Consider the following 13,605-nt stretch of genomic DNA (forward strand, 5'->3'; position numbering starts at 1 on the left):
ACAATTTGCCACTAAAACTTACAAAATCTCAAAGCTAATTTACTCAGCGAAACACCATTTGTTATTATATATGTGCCACTACTATATTGCTTCTAGTTCTCTAAATAGCCCATTGCTCAACTTAGTAGGTTAGGCAGAAGAACAGATTTTCCGTTAGCCTATAAACTTCAAATTTAACTACTATACCTGCACTTATCCATTAATCAATGTGATGTTTAAAAAAATCTGACAGGCTATATGTAAAGACCATTGTTTTCCTGAAATTTATAGAATATAAGGAAAACAGTAAAAACAGGAGAATTTATTGTGATTTTTACTTGTTACTTTTGGAGGGTTGGATATCTCAGTTCTATAATAAATAAATTGAAAAACCAAAAACTCATTTCTACCTTGCGATTTTATTTAGTACACTTTAATTTTCACCTACTGTGAAAATTAAATTTGTCAGTCAACTAAAATTAAAAACTAATCAAAAGTTTTCAAGTAGTTATAATCTGCTCTATGACCTTAATTCAAAGCTCTGAAAATTGTATAGTTTCCTGAACAAGTTAAAAAGCACTAAATTCAACCCTTTTTAATTTCTCATTGCACCTATCCTCATCCTAAATTCCTGTTGCTATAATACCAAGAGGTTAGTTTTTAGATAGCTTTCATTTAATTGACACAAGGGGGAACCTCATATTGTGTCTATTAATTAAAACAGTTGCTTGATCTATTTGATCTTGCTTGATTGAGCTTGAGCTATTTGGAACTGTGGTATCTCTCACTGCTTTTCCAATTTTTTTGGACTGATAGGAAGAAATGATAGCTAAGAATACTTCTGGGAGCACGTCATTATTTACTTAATGAAAGCTTGTCAAGGACTCTGAAAACGTCTGCCAAAGCAACTATGAAGCCAGTCACATCTACTTTTTAAAAAAATACAGTTGATTCGCAATACTGAATTTGTGAATTAATAAGTGCACAAACAATAAAATCAAGTATTATTAACCACAAAATGTGTTTTGTTCATTTATTTTGTCAATTATGTTTTAATTATTTATGCTAATCTTTCATAATATGTTAAGAAATGTTTCACAGAACATTCTGTAAAAGGAACATTTTAACAACATGAGACCCTCACATCCAAAAGCAGCTGCTAATAGAAGCTGCATTGACATTTTTCAAATCTCAAACCACTCTGAAGTAAGCTATCACAAGAATCCATACTGTACTTGGCATGCAGATCTTCCAAGAGGCATACATTAACTGATATCCAGCACCAAGTGCAGAATCCATCCTTGTTAAAACTGATTGAAGACTTTTCAATTCAAAATCAGTATCTGTACCACTCGAGCCAAAGAAGTATCTTAAATATCTGTCAGCAGGAGTACCATTTATAATATATATACACTATATTCTTTTTCAGGTGCCTAATATCTCAGGGATCTCCCCCTGTAGTTTATCACAGACTATTTGTCTTTTTGAACCATGTAAACAAGGCTAAATATTGTCTCTCTTTATGGTCCATACCATCCTGCAACCTAGCAGACAACTTCTCATATGTTTATTCATGAGTGAGAAAAAAATGCAGAACAAGATTCAGAAATAGAAGAAAAAAAATCAATCAATCATGGTTCAAGGGTAGTCCAGACTGTGCTGTACTGGTGTTTGCTCTCCTTTCGTACTGTTTCCACAAACTGAGGGACACTACATTCAAATACATTAACCTTTGAAAAATCCTTCATCATCAAAGGTAAGTAAAGCCATATGGATTCCGCTTTTCCATACCACATTTGATTCTATGGACAGGATTTTTCCACTGGTGTAAATCAACATATTATCATAACAAAAGGAATGTTGATTTACATCAGATGATACTCTGCTCCTGTATCTATTTTATTCCGTTTTTTAGAATGCAGAACAGGAGATATTTGCAGGACGTGACATTGTTTTAGAACAAGAGTCTAAAGGAACTCTCTTTTTCTGGTCTTCTTGAAGTATCGAAGAATGTTGGATGAGTAAACATAGATTGGGAAAAAGACAGCCAAAATCTCATTGTAAATTTCAATCATTTTAGAAGTTGTTGAATTCTGGGAACCATTGTTTATTCAAAAACAGGAATCTGGCTATTCCATTTAGAATCCTACATAGTTTAGTACCAGTGGTATCTTCAAAATTACAGGCCTTGTCTCCACTAAGATTTTACATCAAGAGAGCAAAATCAATGTAAAAGCACACTTTTTTGTAGTGAAGACATAGCTATAGTCCATGTTAGAACAGCCTCAAGGCTGCTCTAACTTATTTTAGCTAGTAATCAACTCTTAGGGCTGTTATATAGCTGAGGATTGCTGAAGTGCAAATCATTCTATCCCATCACTCCTACCAGCCTTGACACTACTCATATGCAAGACTAACCCCCTATGTCTTGTGATGCTCTAACACATCTGAGGATCAGGACCAGAGTTCCTGGGACCCAGTCTTGCATTCAGATCACTAGCCAGCATCTATATATCTATAGACATACATCTCTTTTTTGTTTTTAAACAGACACAGCAGAAGACCTATTCCCAGGTAGTGGATAAAAGTAATCTGAATGATATCATCAAAGTATGTATTTCACAGCTGTAACACAACATAAGAGGTTTTAGGAACCGGAAAATGAGGTTACTTACGTTTACAGTAACAAATGTTCTTCAAGGTGTGTAATCTGCATATGCAGTCCACAGTTGGTGAGTGCATGTCCAGCGTACACACGTTGGAGAATTTTCTTGTCAGCAGTACCCCTAAGGGTAGTGCATGCGCCATTCCACAAGGGCATTCCGTGGTCTCAGGACTCTGAAGTAGCAGCACAGAGGTAGGTAGTGGAATATGTATACAGACTACACATACTGGGTCAAACCAATGGTCCATCTAGCCCAATATCCTGTCTTCCGACAGTGGCTGGTGCCCAATGCTTGAGAGGAAATGAAAGACCAGGGCAATTTATTGAGTGATCATGTCGTCCAGTCCCAGCTTCTAGGAGACAATCCCCTTGTCATCCAGACCCAGCTACCTGGCTTCTCGAAGAACATCAATTACCATAAAGGTGTGTACTCTCTTTTTCTTCTTAGAGTGCTAGTCTGTATGCATATTTGTGACTCCCAAGCAGTTTCCTGTCACTCGAGTCGTCTAAGAGACATCAGAGTATAGACTGCAACAAAGATCACGTGAATCTTGCATTGTCCCTAGCAGCCTGCACCAACATACAGTGTTTTTTGAACATGTCAGTCCACCTTCATCCTGGGTCTTCTGCACTGAGGCCACTGGGTGGCCCTGGGGATGCAGCAGGGATGGGTCTAGCCTCAGTTGCATGGGTGACAGTCTTAACCTTCAGATTCAGATAATACGACGATCCCCATGGGACCATCTGCTCTACATTCCAAAATTAAAAAACATGGAAACACCCCGGTGCCTAGAACCGGTGATCCTCATACTGCATCATAGCAGTATCAGGCTCTCCCCTTAGTTATGGGTACACACCTTTTGACTCCTTGGGAGAGATCAAGATTGCTGAGTCCTGGGATCAGGCTGGGAACAGCTGTTGGCTGTTTTGAGTCAGAGGACAAAACAGCTGTCCTCTGGAAAAGATTGTGCCCGTCCCCTGAGTGCAGGGGGGACATGACTGGGTGTTGGAAACATTGAGGCCATTGGGTCCAGGAATCTGGAAAGCATCAGGAATAAGTGTGACATATATAAGTGCAGGCCCCAGAGATGAGGCCCTGAGTGGTGGAGCCCCAGCAGGTTGGTGTGGTAGTGACTGCGCAGGTACCTGAAAGCATGCTGAAAGCATCAGGATGGCCAGTACCAAAATCAAACTTTTACCAGGTACTGAGGTAGCCAGTGACCACTCTGACTTCTTGGTACCAAGGCGGCTTATACAGCTGTGGCAACTCGGGGTGGTGGGTGCAAGGTCTGGTGCTCAGGGAACTTTTTCTAAGTTTTGAGGCACCCTTGGTGTCTGAAAGGCTGTTAGTTTTATGTGGCCTTTACTTTGGATCAGGGGAGGGTGATCTCAGACTCTTCTTCCTTGAAGGCTTCCAGTCCAAGTCTGCCCTGTATCTGATCCACCGACCTAGCAGAGTCCTAGATCCTGCGCTCCAGCCCAAGCCCAGACACCTACACAGCAATGAAACAGTCATGGAGTCCATGCCCTGTGAGCCCAAGTCAGCTAGCATGAGCCAGCCACTGGTGTCTAGTTGCTGTGTAGACTTATCCCATATGTCTTCCAGACAAGGCAGCTTCAGACAGTTTTAAAGTCTACGCTGGGGCCGATTTCAACAACCTTTGTTCCCCTGTGGGCCTAGATGCCTGGAATCTGGAGTTGGAGTCCAACCTCACTGCCTCCTCCATGAGAAAAGCCTCAGGCATGAAGCGCTGGGTCCACTTCAAGAAGGACCTGGAGATTTCACAGTACTCCCAGGTATGTCCTTCTTGAGACAAAAACAGATACCTCATGTGTCCGTCATTCAGAAACACAACTGCTTCGCATGATGGGCAGTTCTTAAAGCCTGGGGAATTGCTGTGCTTGAGCATAGTGTCCCACACCACCTACAACCTGGGGGAAGGGCCTCTCCCTGTTGCTTCCATGTGCACCTATCTGACTAAACTCACAACACTAAATAGCCAAAGCGGAGGTAAATTTGAGGAAAGTTGCTCCGACATATACCATGAGCAGTAGAAAAGGAACTGAGGCATGGCAATACATGGAGAGGAAGGTCCTATGTGTCACCCCCCATAGAGAATTGTCTAATGGGCAATATCTAACGCATACACGAGATGTGCGCTCACCAACTATGGAGTATGTATCTGGACTAGCACTCAAAGAAGAAAAAGTTCCTTCAACCCAACAAGTTTACATTTTAAAAACACATCTTAATCCCACTTTTTTGCTACCCCTCCCTTCTTTTTCCATAGAAAAACATACAGGCATTTTTAATTCCTTAATTATGGCAAGAAGGTAGAGATTCCACAGATAAGGATGAATGATGGTTTCTATCCTTAATATTATATATTTCAGTTACTTACCTCTATAACTTATTCCATATATCTATTAATACTTTCATGAAGTAGCTTGGCTCAAGTCCCTGTTAATCTTAAACTAGAAAACTAGGAGTTCTGTACCCCCCCCCTTTTTTTTTTTTTTTTTTTTTTAGAAAATTGGTACCAGTCTAAAAATGTACTGTAAATGACAATTGCAACTCTACCCCGATATAATGCTGTCCTCAGGAACCAAAAAATCTTGCCGTGTTAGAGGTGAAACCGCGTTATATCAAACTTGCTTTGATCCACCGGAGTGCGCACCCCCCTCACTCCCCCGGAGCACTGCTTTACCGCGTTAGAGCCGAATTCGTGTTATATCGGGTCGCATTATATTGGGGTAGAGGTGTATATCAGTTCCTTTCATAATATAGAAATCCTTCATTATGTACCTCAAATATTCTTTGTTTTCAATTAGGAAAAAAATCTCTGATTGAGCTAAAAGAAACTTTAGGAGATTACTATGCTTTCAAATTCTTTTTTTAAATTCACTGTACTGAAAAGCATTAAGAAATGTCATTGTCAATATAGTAGGAAAATTTAGGTGGATTTCAACCTGGAAAATTTAGATTGAATGTTCTACTGTCTACAACTCATCAAACCATGTTCTGAATTTTATAATATAGTTACCTGAAGTTCTCATTTATTCCAAATTTGCGATTGATATAGTGCTTCTGGCTTTTATTAAAAAATGACTGAAAATACCTTCAAATCACTTTGTAAAACTAAAATTATTTTTCATATCAAGAAAAACTTCAGAAAATCTATCACACTGAAGTCACTGGCAAGAATTCTGCTGATTTCAGTGAGTGCAGGATCAAAACCATAAATAGTTTTCCATGCATCTTTTTCCATCTTTCAATTTGAATTTTGCAATGCTCACAATCAGATGAGACTGATACAATACCCTGGATTATGATATGCCAGAGAACTCAAAGAAAGGCAGAGAGAAGAATGTGAGAAGTAGCAGTAAAAGGCCAAAAACCATAGAAAGTGGAGGAATCAGCAGAAAAAAAACTATTTGATGAGCAAATTCCTGGAATAAAACTGATAATTTTCTATACCAATAAAGATATAGATGAAGTATTGGCACTTTCATTATTACAACAGGACAGTAAATTTCAGTAACCTACGTACAGATACCATTTTCATTAAGTACTCGTTTAATTTTTTGTTTGACTTACTGTAAATGGTATGTTAGCTGTTATCAGTTTAGTTCAAATGTTTACATGGTAATCTAATGAATCAAAATCTGATACATGAAGTATAAATATAATTTTAGAGCTGCTTAATCATACTAGGTTTTTAGGCAATATATTCTCTTTAATTCCATATTTTAAAAAATATATGGATTAGAATAGAAAAACAAAAATATACACACTAAAAATTACCTGATTCAAAAGCTGGACTGATGCCACATGTAATAAAAATGCCAATGAGGAATGCTAAAGTTTATTTTTGTCATTAAAAAAATAGATGTAAAAACAAATCTGCTCAATCTAGTGGGTTGATTTTGAGAGACAACCTAAGCCTCCAGTTAAAAAAATCCAGATTTACTATTTAAAATGTTTACAGTTTTAATGGTATTTCAGATAAAATCAAGAAAAAAAATGTAAATATAAGATTCACATGCCAGTTATGTCTGGAAAGTGCAAATGCTCATGACCTCAGTTTGAAATGGATCAGATTAGTCTGTGGTATCTAATGCTGATTGGCGTACTTTAAAGTTAGGTAACAACACTCACAAGTTACCTTCAACACAGATAAATTTTAAGAAAAATGGTGGTAGTGACACAGAATAGAGATTCTGTAATCACATTAAACACCGAATATATTAGGCTCATGCTTTGTAAGTACCAATAGGTATAGAATAAAATTAGAAGTAGGATCTGGGCTTGTAAGTATAAACATATATAGACATATATAAAAGACAACATACATATAGTGTTTACACAAACACACACACACACACACACACACACACACACAGTGTAAGAATGTGAAACTATACTACAATAACTTATATGATTATGTATGACAATGTAGCTACTGTGAACAAATAACATTACTCTCACCAAAGATGTTATCCCAAGCACACCTATGTTACAATAAAAAAAAGCATCTCCCTAGTGACTAAAGGATAAATTACTTACCTATAATTATTGTTCTCCAAAGACAAACATCCTTATAAATCTAATATCTCCAGAAGGCAGATATTGCTAGGGCTTTCCAAGTTTCTGAAATGGCTCCCTCCTCCACCCAAGATGAAGGTAGCAGCTTTGAGTTTCAATCTGAGGAATCTGCAAATTCTTCCTGTTTGCTTGTCAGGATTTGGTCTTTGACTAAGTCAATGTGCATTATCTAGTTACATATCAAGCATCACAGTTTAGCTTCTACACTGGAAGCAAGGAGTTGGGAGGGGGGGAGGAGAGGAGCAATGCTTTAGTGGTACACTTTAGAAAGAAATCTGGATGAACTAGCCACAACTTCTCTTGAAGTTCCTGAGGCATGCACATTGCAGAGCCTGTTCTGCCACCCTCCCATGTGGTACGGTCTGTGCTCCTTCCCAGCACCCTACCAGTTCTGCTATAAGGTATGGAGGAAAGATACGGCTAGGTCACAGCTCTTCTAGACGAACCAGCAGTGGAGCTAGGAGAGAGCAGTGTTTGCATACCCAATATTATTTAGCATTTTACCTGTAAGGGTGCACAAGGCAGGAGGCCTCTTGTGCCCCCATCCTCTTGCCCACCTGTTATACGCTGGGGACAATCCAGCCATAAGAATGTACATGTAGAATCTGAGACCACTGGAAATCTCAATGTCTTTTAACAGTGTATTATGGGGAGGTGTGATAATAGTGCTGAGGCCATCTATACCACCATCCCTAACAGAACAGTATTTGCTAATACCTACTTGTTCTGTTTTAGCCTCCCCTTTCATGACATTTTTCTTTCTCTTAGTAAAACTGCTTTGACCTGAGCAGAATGTAGCAGAATAAAATCTGGAATTCTTGAATGATATTTAGAAGAGGTTTGGGATAATTTATTACCCAGCCTTGTGACTGAACTGTGGCCCTTCCTCAGTTCCTCCTTTCTGAAGCTTTGCAGTCCCAAAAGAGGGCAGGGAGTGCAGTACATCCCACTAGATAGAAGGTAAGAGGGGTGGAAAGAAGTAACTAAGGGTGGGGACATGTGAGATGGGAAGAATATAACAGACAAAGGAAAAGGAAAAGAAAAAAGAAAAAGAGGGGTTGACCTGATGTCCAGGAAACTAGTAGGTACTTAAATCAAAGTACTGAGGTTCAATAGCAAGATACATACCTACATGATTTATTGATCTTGACTTATTCAACCGTGGGTTTACAGTGGCTGATGTACAAGGGGCCTACAACATTAGCTTCCTCAATGTGCCAGAAGTTAGCCAATGCCACCCCAAAGTGAGCAATCTGGCACGGCTTCAGTTTTATTACAAACATTTATGCATGTTTTATAGACGATGTATACTCCTACAGGGACTCAACTGCCTAGGCAAGGTGTTTTGAAATTCCAGGAATTGTAGAGCACATTTTCCTGATGTCTGTCCACATTCATGTGGTGATATCCAAGGAAGAGTTATTTTTAACAATAAGTAAATATATTCACTGACATGAGATCACAAGAAAAAATGAAAGTCCCTAAACTGGACAAAATAGATGGTGATGTCACACACAATCATAATTTATTCTTCTGTGAAGTGGCTACTTTATCCACATAAAGCAAAGCAGGTTCTGCCACACTCAAGTAGAATATTTGTTCGTACAACTGTGCTTAAAAACTGGATCCTTCAGAAAAGCTAACACTGTATTCTCTACATAGTAAATACCTGTGTTTCAAGTATGTATTTTAGATACCCTAGATGGATGAAAATACAAAAAGAGACATGATACACACATACACAGAACTTCTACGGCTATGGAGTTTGTATAACATAATAAGAAAAAATTTCTACTCTAAGTAGTATCTGAACATGTTCTCTTATAAAATATTTAGCTCAAAGCTCCTTCTTACTAGACAACTATAATTTCAGAGCTGATCTTGGGATATACTGAGCACCTACAACCTCCTGCTGAAGTCAATGAGAGATGTAGATTTTCAGCACCTCCCAGGATCAGACCCCCAAGTCTCAACAAAAGCTACTGTAAAGTACTATGAATGAATTCACTAACAACAAGCAATGCTCCAGCGTGTAGTAAAAATTACTTCACCTAGATTTATGTTACTACTCCTCGGATCAAAGACTTTACTTTTTAAAAAGTGGATACCTGCGGTCCATCTCTGGCTTCATAGAAGTCACCCACTCCTATTTTTGCACTGAAGCTGAAATTGTCCCTTGAGATATCCATTATTCCATTTCTGCTGAGATACTGAAAAAATCACATATTTTTCCACTTCAGGTTTTAAATAATTACAACCCAGCTTTGATGTACAGCTAACGTCAGGAGTCAAATGTTTTGTACAAATGGTATGCCTCTATAGGAGGTCAATTTAGAAACAGGTTAAGGTACATTAGCCTCACATCACAAGACATTTTGTATCAAGGAACTTTATTTGAGGAAGAAGTGCACTTTTTTATTGTACACATGCTTAATGGTACCAGAATACATACAAACTGAAAAAAAGTACGTACCTTTACTACTTCAGGATACTGTCTCAGTTTCTTTCCACATGGTGCATAATATGCTACTTCTCCTTGAAGGCGACCACCAAAATTCCTTATTCGTGTTTCTCTTTGCCAGCTGCAGTAATAGTAAATATAGGTGTGTGTTAACACTCATTTCTTGAACTAATTTATAAACATTAACTTATTAATTTTACATTAAAGTCAAGAGACAAATATAGACAAATTCCAAATGCTGTTCAAGTAAATATAAAACATACCCATACTCTAAAGGAATACGCAACTCTCGTTCGTCTGTTACTCTTCGCCTTTTTGAAGTACCTTAAATAGAGTTTAATTGATTAACATTGGAAAGCAATGAGATGACAGAGAATTGGTTTACTGAAAACATGTATTCCATTACTCAGATCCGCAAACCAGAAGAGCAAACACATTTTATCCATCATGTATACGACCACACCAACTGATTTGTACCCACTACTTTTTCCAATAGGCTCTCTCCAGTCAAAGACGTCTGAGATGTGAATACAGTAGAACCTTAGAGATACGAACATCAGAGTTACGAACTGACCAGTCAATTACACACACCTCATTTGGAACGTAAAGTACACAATTGGACAGCAGCAGACACACACACACACACACACACACACAGCAAATATAGTACAGTACTGTGTTAAACATAAACTACTAAAAAAAATAAAGGGAAAGCAGCATTTTGCTTCTGCATGGTAAAGTTTTAAAGCTGTATTAAGTCAATGTTCAGTTGTAAACTTCTGAACAACCACCATAACCTTTTGTTCAGAGTTACAAACATTTCAGTTACAAACAACCTCCACTCCCAAGGTGTTCGAAACTCTGAGGTTCTACTGTACCTCCTTCTCTGCCGTAGGCAATGAAAAGTGGGCATCCTTGCAATGAAGAGATGTCAAATTTATCAGAAATTAAAGTATTTACAGTCTTATTTACATTTATTTCATATGTCCTTTCTCACTGAGTACCAGCTTTGGGCAAAAAAATAAATACATGGACACTGCTTTCTAAGAGTGTGCACTTTTGATGCAAGTAAACTAAAGACAGAGGAGCAGTGGAGACTGGATACAGGAAAGCAAGGCTAAACAAATCTTTTTAGGTGATTGACTAAATGATATGATGGACAAAAAATAACCTTTGATTCCAGATGGTGGATCTGAGTAGGCAGAAAGTGTTATACCATATACTAAAGAAAACATTTAACATAAAACGTACATCAGTGCCATATATAAACAAAATACAGACAAACATGGGCATGCCATTTTTTTGCACGGTGTGTAAACTTATGTTATTAAATAAAACTAGTGCCAGCCAATCAGAATGCTGAAGAGCAATATAAACTTCACAGGATCAGAATTCAGATTATTCATAAGATACAGTAAATCTTTATAAACTGTAAAACCAATAAGCTTGCATCTAACTGAAAGAGCCAGTCTGGATAATAGCAAACAACTTTTCGCTAATGGTTAAGCAAGCAACTCTTATTTCACTGCACTCTAAATATTAGGATAAACTGGTTTCTGATTCAATGTCCCTATTTAAAAAACAAAACAAAAACATTTATTTTCATGAGAAGTAAGTAGCACTTCACTAATTAGCAGCCAAGAGACTCATTTTGATAATTATTGAATATTATGAATTAGCAAGTAAGGGAATGACCATTTACGCAAAAAAAGTTAAAGATAATACATCACCAAGTGTACTTAAAATTTACTTATTTAAAAGTGTGTCATAAATGTATTAATAAATGGTCTATTGTGAATTTTGCAAAAATAATGAAACTTGTAATACAACCACTCACTACAGTCAATACTCTTGTTGTGAAGAGTGGGTGAGATGGGCAGTTTTTGGTGCAGTTTATAGTATGTAGATTGGCAAGGTTCTACTGTAACTGGAATAGAAAAATACTACTGCCTAGGTCTTGTACCATAGATCTCAAAGTACTTTAGAAAGGAGGTCAGTATCATTATTTCCATTCTACAGATGGAGAATGTAAGGCACAGGGAGATGAAGTGATTTGTCTGAAGTCCAGAACAGAACTCAGACATCCTGAGCCCCAGTCTAGTGCTCTATCCACCAGTTGTCACATTGCCTCCCAGAATGCTTACAGAGAGTAATGATCACCCCAGATGATTTGAATATAAATGCCATATAAAGATCATATAAATTGACCTTAGCATTCAGGGCTTGGTCCTGAAAGGTGCTGAGTACCTACAACTCTGTTTGACTTCAGTGGAAGTTGCAGGTGATCAGTACCTCTATGAATCAGGCAAAGGAGAGGAAGGTCAGTATCCAATTGCAACATTGTACATTATGGACACTATTATCTTGATTACACTTTCTGAAATACATTTACGAGACACGTTTCTCAGACACTACACTTTGTTATATAAAAGACAGTAAGATACCACAGTGTGTACTTGGAGTAAGTGTGGAAGAAGGCGTCCCAAGAAAAACTGGTGACTGGGATTCAGGACATAAGGCAGCAGGAGCAGAGCTTGGAGTCTTTACTACTTGGAGATTAAGTGGGGTAGAGTGAGCTGTGAGACTGATGGAAGAGCTTTTCACAGAGGAAGATGTTTTATTCAGTTTCAGTGGCGTTTTCTCTCCCTCAGTATCGGTATCAGATTCATCTTGATCTTTGTCATCCTCATCATCATCTTCAGACCCTTCTGTATCTGACTCTGAATTACTGTCAGACTCTGTGGGAAAACAGTAACAAATACAGGTTACAACTGGACAACCAACAGCACACTGAGAATTGTTCATTGTAGCTTTTTGTCATTCTAACATTCCTCAAGTCTGTGGATACATTTATTAAGAAATGTTTTAAAAGGATGCCTTTTAGTATCATTACAAGATCATCGTGAATTTACCCAGGCTTTGACATGACTGGAACCAATACAGAACAAAGTAACTCAAGGAGTTGTGGGATATGTGTTTCTTCATACAAAATTTAGAATAAAATCTTTAATTTTTTTATGTAGAAAAATCAAATAACCTGATTGACTATCATCAGAATCCTCATCATCTTCATCTTCATCATCGTCTTCATCATCATCGTCATCATCATCCTCTTCATTTGAGTCATCAGAGTCTTTACTACTAGGAATGTCTGAATCTGTTCCTCTAAATTGTTCCACTAAAGATTTTGAAGAATGAAGGCGGTGCTGTGTTTTTACTGCTGTTATTGCATTATTGCTGACGGCTTTTTCCTTTCCCAGACCAGGTAACACAGGAGAGGTAGAGGGCATAACAGGTGTCCGGTTACCAGATGTTTTTTTCCCACATGTACTTACATTTCCTAATGAAGAAAAGGGGGCACTGCTAGAAGTAGCTATGTTTTCATTTATCTTGGGCTGAGATTTAGATTTGGTTGTAAGTGCCAGCGGTGCTTCCTGGATGACACTCTGAATAACTCCATTGGGTTGGTGATTACTTAAAAGTGCATTTGTCAAGAATGGATTAGAATGGTTGTTTTCTTGAGATGTGTGTTTTTGATGAGCCGGTAAACTACAGGTTGGTTTTGGACTTGACAAAGCTGTGATAATCTTCTTCAGGTTCTTAGAGGATTCTTGTTTCTTTAATTGTGCTGGGAATGTCTGTTTATACTGTTCCTGTAGAAACAGAGAGGCAAAAAAATAAAATAAAAAAAGACTGCATCTCACAGGGAAAATTGTATTTGTTTAGTCCTCACAATTTGCATCCACAAAAAGCAGTTTTAGTAGGTGGGAGGGAGGGTAGGTAGCTTGAGAGCTGAGTAGATGACCAGGTATCAAGACATCTAGACTCTCCCTAGATTTTTCATAATAAATCAAATAAAGAAAGATGGCTGACCCAGGGATTCAAGATATTAAG

At 37.9% G+C, this 13,605-nt stretch overlaps 1 protein-coding gene across 1 annotated transcript in view; it reads right to left on the bottom strand.

Annotated features, from left to right (window-relative positions):
* BAZ2B (bromodomain adjacent to zinc finger domain 2B) overlaps positions 1-13,605 on the bottom strand; it is a gene marked incomplete in the record, with an annotated part of 274,297 nt that overhangs the window by 100,001 nt on the left and 160,691 nt on the right. Inside the window, 5 exon segments of the mRNA XM_034785683.1 lie at positions 9,359-9,460; positions 9,724-9,832; positions 9,975-10,035; positions 12,156-12,449; positions 12,749-13,364. Coding sequence (XP_034641574.1) covers positions 9,359-9,460; positions 9,724-9,832; positions 9,975-10,035; positions 12,156-12,449; positions 12,749-13,364 — 1,182 coding nt within the window.

Source organism: Trachemys scripta, chromosome 11, assembly GCF_013100865.1.
Source record: "Trachemys scripta elegans isolate TJP31775 chromosome 11, CAS_Tse_1.0, whole genome shotgun sequence".
NCBI lineage: Eukaryota > Metazoa > Chordata > Testudines > Emydidae > Trachemys > Trachemys scripta.